At 34.2% G+C, this 19,129-nt stretch overlaps 1 protein-coding gene across 3 annotated transcripts in view; it reads right to left on the bottom strand.

Moving 5' to 3' along the window:
- CSMD1 (CUB and Sushi multiple domains 1) overlaps positions 1–19,129 on the bottom strand; it is a 1,092,404-nt gene that overhangs the window by 318,534 nt on the left and 754,741 nt on the right. For all 3 annotated transcript variants that reach the window (XM_039385566.1, XM_039385564.1, XM_039385565.1), the window contains exon 10: positions 17,886–18,007. In XM_039385566.1, coding sequence (XP_039241500.1) covers positions 17,886–18,007 — 122 coding nt within the window. The remainder of the gene's footprint in view (positions 1–17,885; positions 18,008–19,129) is intronic.

Genomic DNA, 19,129 nt, shown 5'->3' with positions numbered 1-19,129 from the left:
TTGTTTTAGATAAGGTCAAAGCAGAAAGGCTACTGATTCTACAGAGTTAGTAACCAGCTAATATAGAAAAAAAATCATTTGTGTTTAGTTTTATACACATAGAATTGCACACATGTAATAGCATGCATACAATATCTTTTTTTTTGAGAGATGCCGTGAGGCAAATATAATCTACTAGTAAGTCTGCTTAAAATCAGTGCGGTGAAAAAAAACCCCTACCTAATTATAGAGAAAAACAATGTAGACACCAAAATGTTTCAAAATATCTAAGTTACAATTAAAAAGAATGATCATTCAGGAGGCTGTTAACTTGACAGTCCGATAACAGAGAACAGTACTATGAATTATGTTAATTGTGTGAAAGGCTGAATTAAAACATGACACATGCTCTGTCTTTGTGCATAATCTGCATAAGTGCCTTCTTTGCCTTGGAAAAAAGCAACTAAACAAAACAACAAACAACTAGGAGGTAGCAAGAATATATTCATTATAAGCAATGTGCCAAGTAAAGTATCTCAAACTACTTTGTTGTGTGGCATTTGTATTTGAATTTCATGAAGATAATATAAAATCTTATAAGTACATTTCTGGGCTTTCATTTGTTTGCTCATGGACCCCATTCAATCCTGCATGTAAAAAGTGTCCACAAATGTCAGCCTTCTCTGTGTGTTATGATGTTTGAACCAGGAGATTAAAATACATTCACATTAAAGCTTTGATCAAGGATGCATTTCAGAAACAATCTCCAGTCATCTCTTACTGTGCTTTGATTTGCATCACAGAGCAGTCTCAGAGCAGATAAATTGATCTCTTTTTGGATAAAAGTAAGGCTGGAAGGTGTTCTCCAGCCAGTAACAGGCATTCATCCTAAAGAAGCAGAACTACTCCACAGTAAAACCCCTAAAATATACACATAGTGTGAACCTCATTCCCTTAGCACTAACTGTTTTGCAGTATAAAGCTGCTTGTGGTGCACAGCACTACTAATGCTAATTTAAACATAGCCTTATTTATTCTCTTAGGACAACTGGAGGCAATACTTGGATCTTGTCCTATCTCTCTTTCTCTCATTTTCCCACCCTCTGAGATTCTGCTCATGCCCAGCAGATGCAAGTTTCTGCAAGATCTCCATGTGAAGTCAAGAAAGATGGTAAACAATGTGTTTTTCAGATTTACTTAAAAACCCTAGATTCGCCTTCTAGAAACTTCTGAATTTTGACTGAAGAAATAAATTAGGTTTTTTATCTTCTTGACTTGTACTTTGTTGCCAGGTACTTATGCTAACAATTAACTACGGAGAATGTTGCTTAGAAGAATGACTTCTGCAGAGAGGCTAAAATCTGTATGAACAAAACTCTGCATTCACAGAGTCTGTGAACTCCATGAAAACAGAAGTCTTGTGCTTTACAAAGCAAAACAGTCATAAGAAAAGTATCAGTCTTGATCAAGTTCAGAAAAAATATAAATTTCTTATTTCCACAATTTCAAACTTCACATGTCCTACATGATCTGTCACTGTCTTCCACCCATTTCAATACCAAATATAAAATTAGAAATGAGTAGTGATGAATGAACTCCTCCTAGGATGTTTTCCTCCTTAGGCAGAAAGATGAGTTTCTGTAATGAGCTGGTCTCCATTTTAATCTTCTATAGCAACTAGAGCGACCTATATCTCATTCTTTCAAAGCCTCTGTTTATGCTTCACTTCAATTCTCAGTGCTTTACCATGGTGCACAGGTAATATCTTTACTTATACACTTTAGAAAGATCAGTAAGTAAATTATGCTCCAGTGATAACTTATTTAAATCAATAAACTCTTCACTAGGTTAAAAATATTTCCTTTGGTCGTAATGAGGAAAGTTACCACTGATAGGAATCAGGAGGAAAACCATGCTGTGAAATCTCATCCTTCTTACCTGCCATCTTGAAAGGAAAGGGATGATCAACCTAACAGGTTCTTCCTTTTTTAAAAGGTATGAAAAACTGGAACGGCATGATGCCCCCCTCATGATTTTATTTTTTAAATAGTAAACTACATGCAATATTTCAGGCTCCATTTTCCCTTTTTTACGCAAGACAATTGGAAGAAATGAAAGCATTTCCATGTCCTGGAAAAGAAACATTTTCCCTATGCTGCCTTCCTAAAGTGGGTGCTTGTCCAGTGGTTCCCTCTCATGTGCAACTGCTTCCTTTAATACAATACAGGAGTTACTATAGGTCTGGGACATAACGAGGCATGCAAAGAGAAGGCCTTTCAGAGCACAACTGTGTGAACAGCTTCATGCACATACATTAACCCCTTAAGCAGTTTACAGCTTGTAATCAAGAAGAGGATACCCTACATTATTATTTGCTAAAGACCAAACCTGAATACTGCTTTGCGGTTTAAACACTGATTAATTTTGTGAACATGAGCACCAGAGAGTTATTAAAATAAGCTAGAATATACATGAGTTTTAGGTTATATGATACAATTACTATTGAAAGAAAACAATCAAAAATGTTCTTTAAAAATAGACCCTATTTCTTCTCAAAACCAGTATAATCCATTAAAGGGAGAACAAAAGAAAATAGACTCAAATTACTAAAGAACAGGTGATCCAGTCTAAGATCTTGATCAAATTGAGATTTAATACTGGAACTGTTTTATTTGAACAGAGTTTTTGAGATGATAATGAGGTGCTAAATTTCACATAGCATTTTGGATTTTTCCATTACATACAGTTTTTCAATATGAGAAATCTGCAGTAAATTGTAAAAAAGGTCATCATGCACAAAAGGTTTTTATATTGATGTGATTAAACGTTTCAATGTCTAATGAGGAGCACCTGAGGGAGCTGGAATTGTTTAGCCTTGAGAACTAGAGGCTCAGGGAAGACCTTATCACTGCTGAAAAAGAGGTTGGCGTCTGCCTCTTCTCCCAGGTAAGAAGCAACAGGACAAGAAGAAATGGACTCAAGTTGTGCCAGGGGATGTTTGGATTGAATATTAGGACAAAATTTTTCACTGAAAGGGTGTCCCTGCCCAGGGACATGGTTGAGTCACCATTCCTGGAGGTATTTTAAAACGTGTGTAGACATGGTGCTTAGGGACATGGTTTAGAGGTGGACTTGGTGGTGCTGGGTTAACAGTTGGACTCAATGATCTTAAAGGTCTTTTCCAACTTAAACAATTACACAATTCTATGAATAATTAGGAGGACTTGAAAAATTGTATTTATGTATTTTAAACAGTACACACCAGTATGCACTCAAGTGGAAAGAGTATATTTCTCCTTTAAATACGTGCAACACTGGGAAAATGAAATTTCCCAATAAATGCTAGAATATTTTTGAATACAGATTTGGTTTTATGTATGAATTTACTGAAATCCATATATAAGGCAAAGAACATGAGCTTTCCATTTAACCAAATTTCATAAAAATAAGCACCAGTTTATCTTCAAGTAATAACCAGTCAGAAAACAAGAAATGTAAATACCATAGAATCACACTAAGATTTCCTAAGGATAATTGCTAAATTTAATTTTTAAAAATTTTGTTGTTACATTATTTCCAAGAGTCTAATTAATCATCTCTTATTTTTTCCACAGAGAAAGACTGTAGTTCCTCCTGAAATATGTGAAGGCATGATTAATTGAAAAGGTGCCTGCTCACATTAATCCAAATTATTTTATTCTAGTTCACTTCCAAAGATGAAGTCTGGATTAAAAAAAAAAAAAAGTATATATTAAGAGGGAGTGGCCACAATGTTTTGCAGCCCAAGCAAAACTTCTGCAATGTCACCAGTTTATTCTGACTCAGACCACTTCTACTGTATGAAATTCACACAGGGTCATCACACTTAAAAATTTTCAAGGAGAGATTCTGCTGCCCAGTTATCCTCTCTACTCTGTGCTGGCACAGCTTCACCTTGAATACTGTCTGTAGTTTTGGTCACTGCAATATAAGAAAGATATTAAGCTATTAGAGAGCGTCCAAAGGAGGGTAATGAAGATGGTGAAGAGCCTTGAGGGGAAGCCGTATGAGGAGCAGTTGAGGTCACCTGGTGTGTTCATCCTGGAGGAGACTGAGGGGAGACGTTAACACACTCTACAACTACCTCATGAGGGGAAGAAGAGGAGCAGGCACTGATTTCTTCTCTTTGGTGACCAGTGACAGGGACCTGAGGGAATGGCCTGAAGTTGTGTCAGTGGAGGTTTAGGTTGGATATTAGAAAAAGGTTCTTCACCCAGAGAGTGGTTGGGCACTGGAACAGGCTCCCCAGGGAAGTGGTTACAGCACCAAGCCTGACAGATATCAACAAGCATTTAGACAATGCTCTCAGGCATATGGTGTGACTCTTAGGGCTGTCCTGTTCGGGGACAAGAGTTGAACCTCAATGATCCTGATTGGGCCCTTCCAATTCAGAATATTTTCTGATTCAGTGAAAACATCTGCTTTGTCCTGGAAAGGGGAAAATAAAATAGCAAGGCCTATTGTGAGGCGATAGAAAGGCTACACAAAAGGAGAAAAAAACTGCTGATGGTCTCCCAGAAAACCCCAGCACCTGGGAAGACATTCCCAGAAATTGTTAAGATGATTAAATGAAGAAAGGAGTGATACGGAGATAACACGGCCTTTTTTTTCAAAGCATCTTTACAGATGGGAACACAGAAAAATGATCCTTGGGCCCATGTCATCTGTCTATCACCACAAAATTCATTTATTGACTATAGCCACTCAAACTGCCTAAGAAAAAGGTATAAAAAAAGATCGGACCTGTGCAAAAATGGGGGAGAAGTTCCATCAGCTCTGCTGAGGTAGCTGACAGGCTGCCTTTTCTCCTTCCAATTCTGGGGATGCCTGAAAGTTGGGATGCATTACTCACTTCTAAATCACTCAGTGCTAATTACTCACTTCTAAATAACTAGAGCTTACTTTTGCTTAATAGTATTCTTACTATGTTACTTTAAAGTCTTTTGCTTATGTTTCTTCACAGTGTTCTTAGTGTTTTGCTTGTCTTGCTTTATTATGATCATTACATAGTTTAAGTGTAATTTTTGCAGTTAGACTCTGTTCCAGACATAACAAACCCCACAAATTTGTATTAATAAACGTGTTATTTCATGAACTGTTAGAGTGAGTCTGTTTTTAGGTGCTAACAGTTTTGTCAATGGTGAAACAACTCATAGGAGAAACTTGTTGAGGGGTTTCCCTATAGCTATTAAGTACAGTCCCTATATAAAAGGTATCAAATGTCCTGTCTGTCTCAGTGAATCTGTTAAGTGAAGAGTCTCATTAGGTAACATGCTAACAGACCACTTTGGACATTAAAAGGCTTTGATCTCCTGGGGGGACACTGATAGACAAAAAATAAATTAATACAGGTTGGACAGAAAATTATTCTTTTCTTCTCCCTTTTAACATGACAGCCTATAAAAAAATGACACACAGGGACTAACTATTCAGTTTAAGGCATAAATTTCTCTCTAAAAAAATATATGCAACACATCTGAAAAAACAAAACAAAACAAAACAACCCCCAAAAAACAAACAAAACCCCCCCAAAAACAACAACAACAAAGCAAACAAACAAACAAACAAAAAATCTGAGTAAGAAATAGAAAGAAAACCTGTAGCGACATTGTTTCTTCTGCTTTAATTGCATTTTTGATATGAATTTGTGAAGTTCATATCACATGTGTTTGTGAAATTGATATGAATTTGTGAAGTTCATATCACATGTGTTTGTGAAACTGTTCTTCCTGTGACATTGTGATAAAGCACAGTTTCAGGAACTCTGGTTTATACTGCTCAAATCCATCATGAAGGCAACGTGACAACACAGAAAACTGCAAGGTTCCCTGCCCTCCAGTCAGCATTCTTCCCTAGTGTCTTTACAAAATTCTTTACCTGAATTATGCTGCAAGCTCTTCACTTATTACCTTTCCAGTGAGCCTGAAACAGTGGTAACAGTTCGCTCTTAAATAAATGAAGAATAAAATGCTGAGATGACTGCTGCATGAAAAAAGGCTGGCCAAAGTGACAAGCTCTGTCTAAGACATTCTTCCACTGGATACAGAGATGAGACCAGTAACCAAGCTCAGCATGTCATTGCTTGCTCTATCTCATCAGAATACTGGAAAATGTAGGAATGAGAAAAAAATCTTTAAACAAGTTTTACTTCCTGATGAAAATACTGGACATTAATTCAAAGACAAATTTTTCATAGAATGACCAAAGATGTGATAAAGAAGAACTTTTGTTTTCTAGTACCATACATTAGCATTAAGCACATGTAGATCTGATGCCTAAAACCTATTCTCACTTTGAACAGTTTATGGGTGACATTTTTAGAAGCATATGATAGGTTTAATCATTAAGAAAGTTAGAATTCTTAAAAAATGACTCACACATGGATATGTGACTGGCTGATATAGACCCTAAGGTTCATAATACTCAAGAGGTTTTAGAGATTACCTGCTAAATTGAAAGCTATTTTTAAAAGACTGTGTAAAGAGTCTGTTATCTGTACTATGGATCAAGTCAGTGTTCACATACTAAAGGAAGCCAGTTGGAACCAAGGGTATGAAAGACCACGATCTTGGGTTTGATTGTGGTAGTGCTTCTTACAATTATTAGAAATGAATGTGGTTCACCAAGTGCTGAACCATTCTTCTTTTTCTCTAACATATTTTAAATCTATTCAATCTTTCTTGGATCAAGTATCTGACAAATCAGCATGCTGATCTATGTTAATCCCTTTCACAATAAACAGCAGGTGCATTAATGCTTACCTTGATTCTTGCTGAGATTGCACTTTAGGACTGAAGTTTTTGTCTGTATTTACTTCAAAATAGCGTGTGCCATTTTGTGTTTTCTAAACCACTCCAACCAAATTATTTAATTATTTAATTATTTAATCAAATATTTTAATTATTTAATTATTTAATTATTTAATTATTTAATTGATATTTCCAAAGTTATAAAACATTATTTTATTGGGCATTAGCAACCTTTCATATTGAAAACAGATATATATATACATTTTTACATATATGAGAAGTTTGTTGTCCACCTGTCAGAGCAAGCATTGAACATTCTAGCTTTTCTTTACTTTATGAAGTCCAGGAGGAAAATTTCGTCTTAAATGGACAACAATACACTTTGAGGTGTTTACTTTGAAGATAGAAAAACCCTAAAAAAGTAAACTTAATTTAAGCAGTGCACTTATAAGCTTTAAATTATGCGGGAGTCAATACATATAGTGCACCCTTAGAGCTTGCTTTTCCCATGCTATCTCAGTTATCAAATTAGCCCCTGTACCATTTTTGCCACATGACACTTTGAAAACATTTTAATTCAATAATAACTAACTGCAAAACCCAACATATTTTCAAGATTAAGTAAAAATTCCAAAAACCAGAATTACCTCTATCCTTCCCCTTTAACACTGTCTTCCTGAAATCTGAGATTTGCGCATCTTACCATACCTGTGATTATTTCGTCCTTCATTTATTATTGGAGGACCATTTACTATACCTCTAATAGCTCTTTATTTAATAATATGAATCTCCTGATTAGTAATACACCAAAGTGAGCTAATTAAAAGAAGTGCTGACAGAAATTTATTATGTAAATACCTGGAGGCTTCTATTTGCTGGGATAGCAACACCAAATCTATAGTATTGCTTAAGCAAACTAAAAGGAATAATAATAACTTTCAGAAAATACTAATATATTTTTAGAATAAGCTGATTTTTTTCCTGTATATACACACACTTCATTATGCACTCTGTGAATTTCTTAGAATTTTCTATTATTCACCTGTAAATCATAAGCTGACATTTTCACAGCAGAAAAGGTTCCCAAGAAAAGGTTTAAAAGAGAAGATAAAGACTGAGTACCATACAAAAAGAAACACTGACCACCCACGTCCCAGGACAAAGCAAATGAACCTTCTCTGTGAAGTAATACAGAACTGTAGGTGCCTAAAATATTCTGTAGCACTCTTCTTGTGCAGTAAATGTGGGTTTGTGGCATCCTCATTATCAACCCCATCAGGCTGCACGAAGATAATTTATGTAGTATGCTTAAAAATGAAGAAAAAATAAACAGGGAAAAAAAGTAAAAAGTATATATAATGAAAAAATTCAAGGACATTTTCAGTATGATATACTATCAATAGCTGCAGACACTCCAGGGAAAAATTTCTACACACAAACCTTAATATCTTTGATTTATACATTTGACAATGTAATATTAAATAAGCCTGATAGTTCTCAGCAAGGGAATTGACAAGTAACTTGTAGACAAGCAAGATAAGAAAAGTATGTGGAGATTTAATTGTAGGATTTTTTAATACAGTGGCAGAATGTTCTCATTTGATGCATACTTTGTAATGAGCATTTCCTATCAGAAAAAAAATCTGAACTAAATGAGAGAATAGTAATGAGTTTATATTGGTATATTTATATGTTTTGGATTGTGTAAGTACAACATTTAAGGGTTTATTTACAAGTCTCTGTGTGAGAGTGCATGTGTATATATGTTCAGGAGTAGTAACAAATATGCTGATTTGAATTCTATAATATATGGAAAGAAAGAAAGTGTCTTGTATTTAAGGGTTACTCAGGCTCAAGAAGTCTGATTGATTCTCTGTTGATAAAGTTGTCTGAAGCCCTTTTACTATGAAGAAATTAAATATAGATTTTTTTGTTCACTAATATGTCCCAACACCAATGGGTACATTCTTATACTGAATAATACTGTAATTACATGAATAAAACCCTACTGTTTTCTTCTGGTTCAAAATAAAAACTAACACTTATCTGTTTTTTAGCTCAATTTAAACAATGAAAACCATTAGGATTCTATATTTGCATTTTGTAAATAAACCTTTTACTTTCTGAAAGTATATAAAATGAAAAAGAAGAAAATATTAAAGCTAAACAGAAGATAAATAAATTGATGGAGATCAAAACAGCAAAAGAAGAAGAATGTGAGGCAGACCAACATGAAAGGATGAAAACACAGGGGAGGAAGGAAATGGTGGAGGAATTCTAAGTGCGCTCAGAGCAGATAAGTTCCTTTAAGAAAAAAGCTGGAGGCAACAACCCATCTCTGCTACAAGAGAAGTACATACACGGCAGTGGCTGGATAATAGTAAATGCCACTGATGAAAGTGAAGTTGTTGTGGTTGTTTTTTTGCTGGTTTTTTGTTTTGTTTTGTTTTTTAATCTTTAAAGTCTACCTCTGGCAACTGGAAAACAAAAAGGCATGCTTATGTGTTAAACAGTTCAGGCAGGGGTGGTTGCATTTTGTGATTATGGGATTGTTTTAGCTATAAAATAAAAAATTCAAAGAAGAATAGTCTAGTTTGTTCTGGAAGATATAGGCTAAATAATGAAGAATTTTTTAGATACCTAATCTGGAAAAGTGTTTTTATGAGAAAGGCAAATATGGATCACTTTTGCTACACTAAGTATTCAACTAAAGAGTCATAATAATGGACTTGTATAATTCTTAACCAAGTAGATACAGAAGAAACATATCACAGTGAAACATTACATATTTCTCTCTTTTGAAAGGGAAAGCTCTTTTTTCTTTGTCCTTGATCTGGTACTAGAACATGAAGAAACAGAAACATTAAAACTTTTAAAATGGCAAACATTTTTATGTAAAAAAATCATTTTGATAACTTCGAAGGTTTTGAGTTTTGGTTTGTTTGTTGGGTTTATTGGGTTGGGGTTTTTTATTAGTTTTCATTAAGCGATGTATATATGGCTTGATCTTTCCAATTAAAACTTTGCCACATTCTAATACCTTCACTTTTTTTGGACATTGAATCTTTTGTTTGCCTTGCATTACCAGTCACTACATTGCAACTCTCTTTCTGAAATACAGACTTACTCTAAAATCAAAGGCAATATCAGAGCAAATATACTGCTCAGTCTCCTTCTTCAGTTTTTCCATTTCTTCAGGTGTATACTTCTATCATTTCCAAAAGACTTACTGGTTGGTTTTTCCCCCCCAAATTGCCATTTCCAGCTCAATACATCATACTTAGATACATATGAGGCTCATAAAATTCACACCCCATAGCTAAATCTTACCAGTGTAAATCTAGCTGATATCCTGAAAGCAAATATGAGACACTGAAGACAGATAAGGCTCAGTAGTTAGTCTCCTTTGCTCAAAAATAGCATGGAAGGAGGAAGGTCAGACAGAAGGTAAGCAATAAGGAATATAACTGCCAGCCTGTAATTGTGACATTTGCCATATGAGGGAAAAACTTAAGTGTTGGGCGTTTTTCTGCACTTAATGTTAGAAATCATATAAGAAAATTAAAGCAAATGCCACAAGAAGTAACCCTAGAAGCATTAAGCATGCTCCTTCAATTAGCTTTTCTTACAAACCAGGAAATACAATACTTTCCTGTGCTGCAGGAAATTTGTGTTTGGATCTTTTTATCATGAGATGAATATTGATCACATGTCCCTCTTCCATCACTACTTCCCATCAGTCTTCAAAGATAGAAAGAGTCAAAACTTGTAATCAATGCACGAATAAGACAGCTAAGCTTAATAGAGAAAGCAGTTTTGATCTGGGTCTATCAGTTTCACTAAGAAACTCAATCTTAGAAATAGATGTATTAATGTAGGAGAGAATTTCTTCAACACTTTTAGTAAAATAACCCTACTGCAGAGTGATTTTTTTTATTCAACATATGGCCATTCAATCTGTGCAGCACAATCCTCATGCAAAATTGCATACTTTCTTCCACAACACCATGTATATACTAAACATTACATGCTGAAATTTAAAACATCTAAATCCCTTTTGGTTCTGACCCAGTGAGAGCAAATAAAGCCCAGTGATTTAATTAATCAGCCTCTAGTGGACTGCTTTAGGAAGAGATGAAGAACTGATTTAACTCTACTGACTATTTGACAGACCTCCATCAAATATGAGTGGAGTTCAGACATGTAGCATCCATTTGTGCAGATCAAATCTCATTCTAAATGCCTTGAATGCCAGAATGGAGTCTTCTCTTCCAGTCCTACATCTCACTCACATGATATTTTGAAAGGTAGAAATACTGGCATTGTTAAAAAAAATCACAAAATCACAATGTGATCACAATCACATTGTTAAAAAATAATCACAAAAAATCACAAAACACAGAAGACATCACAAATATACAATTTAAAAAATAAACTGTTTGCTTTTGCACAATACCTATATTTTCTTAAAGAATCATGTATATATAGAACTCTATGTTACAATTTATATATTTAAATTCAAATTGAAGATGAACATATATCGTAGTGAATCAGTTATATATAACATGGTTTTTCCAGTAGGCTGACAAGTACATTTTGCACATTATATTAAAATATACAGACTCTTTATTTTTGTTTTTGAAATGTATTTAAGACTGTACAGAACCGAGACTACCCCAGAAGTATTGTAGAAGATTTTAAGACACTGGAAGTTTAAAATCTCATCATTATACTGCAGCAACAGTTTTCTCATACAATTGCTTTAGTTATACCTTGTGTTCAAAAACTGTATTGCTTGATTATGAAAAAATAAATAAATACATGAGCTTATTTCAAAGCAAGAGGGAACTCAACCAGTGTTTGTATCATAACTTAATAATTTTAATTTTAAATCATTTGAATCCTTTGTAAATTATAATATAGCCCCCTAAATTAAAGATGATGTTCCAGTAAATGAAAAATAAAAAAGTTAAAATATATTCACTTGCATATGGCAAAAAATTCAGTTTTAATGTTGTGTGAAGCAGAAAAGAGCATACGAATTGCTTTAATTTTCCACACATCATGGGAAACCACACTTTCAGGAAGATCTTACTGTATTTGTATGATCTAGATGGCACAGGATGTACAAATGAGGCAATCCTAAAATCACAATGACTATTTCCTTCACTCTATTAAATTAGTCCTGAAATTTATGAAATAATAATTGAGTAAATCACTAGCATGAGCCTGTACATTGCCATGACTATAAAAACATTTAGTGAAAATAGTTTGTAGATCTACATATTTTTGATCCTCAAGATGTCTGCAACTCAAAATGCTGAGGTACAGTAAGAGAGGATACGTTCTACAGGTAAAAATATTGTGGTAGGGTTCTAATAATCTCTTAGGGATGAGCTATATGGTGCTCAGTAAGACCTTTCTTCCCCAATAAGAATGTAGTGTTAGACTGCAGGTTCTGTAGATGTAAAACCTGCTATTCCATGTGGCAGGATGATCTGATGAGGTGCTTGGAGGGACAGGAGCCTTGTCTATAGTGAAACTTTGAAGAAACAAGCTATTTATGGGCACATTTTCAAAAACCCCACTCTAATACTAAGGAATATAATACAATCATGTCATCTAGGAGCAAACTTGCCTATTCAAACACATTACAAAATTATTGTATTTGCATAAGCTTCCTACATGGACAATGGGTGCCACTAATGGATCATGTCTGACCTACCACAAACTTCGAATCAGTTCATGAATCAGCAAGATAACCTCATTCAAAACCCCTGCATATTATCATATGCTACTCCGTAAGACTGCTCTTTTAGAACATATTGTGAGAATGAATTATCTTGAAACAAATTATCTCAAAATCAACCTTAAAAGTATGTGGATTCCCTAGGTGTGAGATAGGGGAAGTTTTCCTGAATAAAAATGTTGTCCTGACGTTCCCCGTCTATGGTTTGAAAGGCAATAAATCAGAAATACCATTTTATGGCAACATATTGAGGTGTAATCCAACTTGAGGCCTCGCCTTGAATAATGTGCACAGTTTTGGTCACTGCAATATAAGGAAGACATTAAGCTATTAGAAAGGGTCCAAAGAAGGGCAATGCAGATGGTGAAGGGCCTGGAGGGGAAGCCGTATGAGGAGTGGCTCAGGTCACTTGGTCTGTTCAGCTTGGAGGAAACTGAGGGGAGACCTCATTGCAGTCTACGACTTCCTCATGAGGGGAAGAAGAGAGGTAGGCACTGATCTCTTCTCTGTGGTGACCAGTGGCAGGACGTGAGAGAATGGCTGAAGTTGTGTTAGGGGAGGTTTAGTTTAGGTATTAGAAAAAGGTTCTTCATGCCGAGGGTGGCTGGGGGCTGGAACAGGCTCCCCAGGGAAGTGGTTACAGCACCAAGCCTGACAGAGTTCAAGAAGCATTTAGACAATGCTCTCAGGCACATGGTGTGACTCTTGGGGATGGTTCTGTGCAGAGCCAGGGGATGGACTTGATGATCCTTGTGGGTCCCTTCCAACTTAGCATATTCTGTGATTCTCTGGAATACCTGAAGGTTGAGCCCTATAAAACTATTTGCAAAATTTCCCAGTCTCCTTATAATTAATTCCAATTTCTTCAGTTACGGCAACTGCATGGAATAACTTTTATTTTGTAAAGAAGAAGAAAATTGTTAGGCTCAAACAAATACATAATATCTGTGCTTTGTACTGTGCAGAAAGTTCATTCTTCAGAAAAAACCCAAACTTAATTGGGACACAGTCTATATTTACCAGGTCATTAAACTTAGAAATATTGCAGCTCATGGCACATCTACCATACTGCAATCAGCAATCAGTCAGGAAAATATTGTGCAAAATTAGGAATGATTGCTGAAACAACACAAAATGTTGCCCTCCTTTAGGCACTGGGGCTGAAAAAAAGAAGCCCTTGCAATGTTACCATAAAATAGTGAAAGCAGAAAAAAACCACAGTTTGGAGAATGAATTGAAACAGCAAGGGATAGACATGTTTAGTACATACTGAAGAGATTATACTAGCAGCAAGAAAGAAACAAAGACAACAGATCAGTAAGACCTCTGAAGAACAGTTCAAAGTAACTGATTCTAAAAAGTTGAGAAACTGCTTAACAGAACAACTAAAACAATGTAGAGTTGCCAAGAATTACAGCATCTACTTGACAGAGAGTCAGAAGAGAACCATAAAGTTGTATTTGCAAGTACTAAAAGTCTAATAAACGACTCAGTAGGATGCTGATCAAAAGCTACAATAGCAGGACCCAGAGGAAACAAATAAATGTTTAGGGAAGAAAATATATTCTTCAAAATAAGCAGAGCATTAACAGAAATACCTTTGAACAGGAGAAGAATCAAACTTATTTCTGTGTTGCTCAGAAAAAGGCAAGTAAATGTTAGAAAAACATTTATCTAACAACGATCTTGATATGGTTGGTTAAGACCTGGAACTATGCTACTGTCCCGATAGGAAGTTGAAATTTTTTTTTTATTTTCAGTTGGCATTAAAAATCTCCCCATCCCAACACCAGAATGCAAAATTTGGAAAATGCTATGTGTCCATTTTTTTTTTTAGATTTATTCTTTAAAATATTCAAGGTTATTATGTGGTTTATTTTGTTTACTTGATTGCTTGCTTGCTTTCCTTGTTTCATTTTTTGTGCAAGGAAACCTCTTTAACTAGACTATCCTCCTCAAACTACACTGAATGTTATACCAGAAATCATTACCTTACTTTGTAAAATACTGTGTGCAAACTAACCTGATGAAAAGTCACAAATTCACTGTTAGAGTAAGTCAAAAGTAATTTAATTTAAAATACATAGTAAACAACATGTCATGAACTATTTGTCTACTTGGAAAAGAAAATCAAACGTGACCCTAAGCATTCAGATAAATATTTTCAAATCTGACAGTCAAAAGAGAAGACTCCTGGAGAGAACTGGTGAAAAGCAATTTGTTTTGACATTGCCTGAACTGTTAGAAAAGCAATATGTTTCACCATTGCTTAAACTGTAAAAAATAAGTGGCTTCACTATTACAAAAATTTGAGGTCAGAAGACAATTGCAATGACAGGATGCTAGTTAACCACAGCTTACAAATTCTGTGCACCTCCTTTTTTTCCCTAATAAGGTAAAGCAGGCAAACATCACAACCTATAGGTTTCAGGTGCATTGCACGATCGCCTCGTGAACACCAATGCCTATGTGGTGGACGTGCTGTTGTCATGGTCCCCAGGCTTGGGCAAGACTGCTGAAATGCTATCAGAAAGCATGTTGCTTAGCCTACATATAAAAAGCTCACTTGACAAGCTCTCCCCATCAAAGGACAGAAGAAGAAAGGATTAACAAGACGCCATGGGATCCACAGTGGTGACTATCACTTGCTTTTTGTAACTACCCTTTTCTTTTTCTTACTTTCCTCTTTTCCTCCTTTCTCTCCTTTTTAACAGAGAATAAAAGTGAATTATCATTTTGGTTACCACCATCTGACTCATTCGTGTCTTAATCTCGGTCTGGGTATATTCAAACCTTTTACCCTCTCTGCTTTTCCAGACCGAGACCAAAAATCTCAATTACCCCACAATTAACAGAATATAGCAACTCCCCAATGTAATCTTCATAACTCCAAGAAAAGTCAGGGATGAAAATTTGCAAAACTTTCAGCATATCTTAAAATTTGTTCTTTGTTTCGCAAAATTGAAAATTATCTTTGTAACTGATTTTTTTAAAGTTCATAGATTTCAAAATGCTAGCAAGATATTTTCCTTTAGAAAGAAGTAGAAAAGAAGTTCCTTTTCAGTCAGATAATCTGTAAAGTAAAAGGATTTTCTTTCCTATATTTTATTATCCAAAAAGGTAGTGTTAACTCCAGATACAGTTATTCCCAATATTATATTGAAACATATTGATAAAGATGATGCAGGCTTTATGTGAAAGCAATCTAAGCCTTAAATATGTTTGATTTTAACACTTCACAGTCATCATGGTCCTAAAGCAAATTTCAAGATACGTGAAATCAAGAAAATGATCTTCCCAGATTGCACTTGTCGACAAATCCAAAATAATAAAAAGACAGCTCATTCACTACTGACCATCCTGTCCGAAACTGAAAGACTTGAAAGTTCAGCCTCCTTTTCTTACACTGTGATGATCAGTGTCTGTTAGTGTGTCGCTTTACCTTCCACCCAGCTAAATGCAATGGTGTGGACTTTATTTCTGGGTGAAAGCTCCAAGTGTTGTACTCATACCTCTTTATTTTGAACATAACATAACACAACACAACATAATTGATCTGTCTAGGTATGCAATTCCTTCTGTATATTCTTGTGACTGATGACCTGCCCAAGAATGCTACTTTAGAGTGAGTGCCTTTTTGAGTCCAGTGAACAGAAAAATAAATTAATCCACACCAATCTCATTAAGTTCTGCACTACTAAAAACCTAAATCAACTGAGAAAGATATGTTGTAAAGAATGAACAAAACTTGCATATTATTGTAGTAGATGGGGGTTTAATGTTTTTCACAGGTAAGTCTGAGCCTCCATAAAATTGTACAATGTAATAATACATTAATAATAACTTTATTAATACCGAACAGTCCATACCAATTTTTCTATTATTATGGTTAAACTTTCTTGCAATCAATAGGGAGATTGCCATCTTAATTTTATTATATATATGAAAAACATTCCTTAATTAAAATTCCTAAAATCAAGGGGAAAAAATTAAAAATAAATTAAAAAAAATTAAATTAAAATTAACTGAATAAAGAAAGTGTTGAGTTTCCAAGACTTTCTTTTATTAGTAGTAATTTTGCTTATTTTCTTTTGATGCACATTTAAATTTTCTCTTATAAAAATATATTGCATTTTGAAAAAATCAACAAGACCACATATACAGAATATAAATTTTAGATGAAAATTTCAGACATTTCCATATTTTAGATGTTTTTCCATATTTAAAAATGCAAAGTGATTTAATAATTTCTCTAAAATGTAGTGATTTTCAAGTCAAAATATGACAAATATTCTCTTGTAATGGTTATGCTAAATAAAATATAACAGTTCAGTTTGAAATCTAAAAAACCCTTTTTTTTTCAGAGAAGTCCCGCTGCAGTAAAATCTTCCACAGTGTGATGGTTTTGTACTTTTAACTGTTTTTCCTGAATAGATATCTCTATTGAGGCACTGAATCTTCTTTAGAGAAAAAGTGAACTCAATAGATTTTGCAAAGAAACAGTATTTACATCTCAACAATATGCTATGAAAGCATGCAGCAAATTGATCTTTTCTGCAGCTAAACATTTTCATTTATTTATGCTGAGATAAAGTTAAACCCTTTCCCCCTAACTACATTAAATAAGTCAAGAATACAATCTTCCAAAAACCTGCACAGGAAACACGTCTTGTAATTATGAAAGTACATATAGATTGTACATCCTTCAACTTACTGTAACTCATTAATTCGTGTTTCACGACAGAAAAGTGAAATATAAGTGAAAAATCTTTTTAACTTTTTCCTGCCCCCCTAGACATAAGCAGTCTCTGCCATTTACTGATTTTACAGAAGCACAAGTGAAAATGCATCTCAGTACACTCCAGTGGAAAAATACTTAATTATGACCACTATCTTACACATAATTATTCATAGTTATGTATTTAGAATCATTACTGTGAAACAGTGGATCAAAAAAAGAAATTCTGTAGGTAATAAAACACCTTACAAGGTCTATCAAAATAATTAGATGTATGTCTGTTTTTTATGTCAAGATTCAACAGCATCAAGATACAACTTGAAAAACTCACTGTTACCTCATTTAGCAATGTGGGATTTTGACCATGATTTCATGTATTTCATTTAAAAATGTATTTAAAACTTGGAAACTTTAAATCAGACCTACTACTCTGGGTAGAAATTTTCATACATATTATTTTTTTTTCCTAGTGTCTAATGTATTTTTTTAACATCTCTACTCTGGTCATTTTTGGGTTTAAATGGACATATACATTTGTATGTGTTCATGGATTCGTGAAAATATATATTGAATATTTTTAAGGTACATCTAAATTCTACTGTTTGAATTGAGACAAAGAGAAAAAGCATACCTTTTCTGGATCAGTTGTTGTAATGACCCACACGCAGTGTGCATTGTCTTCATATTGAACTGGATAATTTGGTGATGTGATAATGCCACTTGGTCCACGTAAATTGGAACCGCATGTTCTAGCTAAAATGATAAACAGTAAATCAGACTGCTTTTGATTGGTGAACGACCAATCTGTTCTGTTTTAAATAAATATCGCAAAATTGACACAATGTTATTAACAACTTGCCACAAAAGTATTATTATGCTGATATATTTATAACAATCTGCAATTGAAGATGTTTGAGCCAGAAAAAAAATCCACAAAAATGGCCCACGGAGGAAGGAAACTAGCACTTTTCAATTAATCAGCACAACATTTACATTACTCTGTTCTTACTTTATGCAAAATAAATTCTCAGAATTATCATATTAATATTCTGCTTAGAGAAAGATTTACCCTTTCCAAGTAGATGGAGGGAGCCTTTTACATATGAACGTAAGAAGGTATGTGCTCTACTTCGTAATTTCTCCATGATTGGGAGAAAAGTATCATCATATTTATGTATCAGTATATTCTAAACTGATAACCTAAACCTGAACTTCTGTGGTGTCTTAGCTCTTTACACCATAAGAAATATAATTAGAAAGAAAAGAACATAAAATGGGTCTAGGCAGCAAGTAGTCTTGACTTTCATGAAGTACAGATTAATTTGTGAAACCATTGTAATCCCTCTGTCACATTCAGAAAATCTGGATAGTCAACATTTTAAAAATACATTACTTTAGAAAGTCAGTTATTTTCCAAAAATTATTAGGAATAGATTTTGTAAAATATTCAAACTTCTCAAAATATTTCAGCATCTAAAAGTATTTAAAAAATATTTAGAAATATTATTTGGAGTGACATAAATGAACTCAAAATATCTTAAAATATCACTGTCAAGTTTTTGGTACTACAGCACTGTGGCAACATGCTAAAACTGAAAGTCTAGATCATACCATTTCTAAGTACTTAGATACAAATCTCTGAATCTCACCATTTATCTGCATCATTTTCATTAACTTCTGATGTAATTTAGACTCTTTAATTACTTAAGTTTCAGTACAGGAAGAGGGAATCACTAGATTCTTCAAAACTTGTTCATTCTTTTTCTGAATATCGGAATAAAATGCACAACATATTTCTGGTACTTTGTAAAATTTTAGTCTTCATCTTTCTTTGTAGCTGTCTCCATTCTGAGGAATGAAATATGAACATTTTTT

Source organism: Pipra filicauda, unplaced genomic scaffold (assembly GCF_003945595.2).
Source record: "Pipra filicauda isolate LSUMZ 115617 unplaced genomic scaffold, ASM394559v2 scaffold41_size5083284_pilon, whole genome shotgun sequence".
NCBI classification, from domain to species: domain Eukaryota; kingdom Metazoa; phylum Chordata; class Aves; order Passeriformes; family Pipridae; genus Pipra; species Pipra filicauda.
This window is presented reverse-complemented; position numbering and strand designations above follow the sequence as displayed.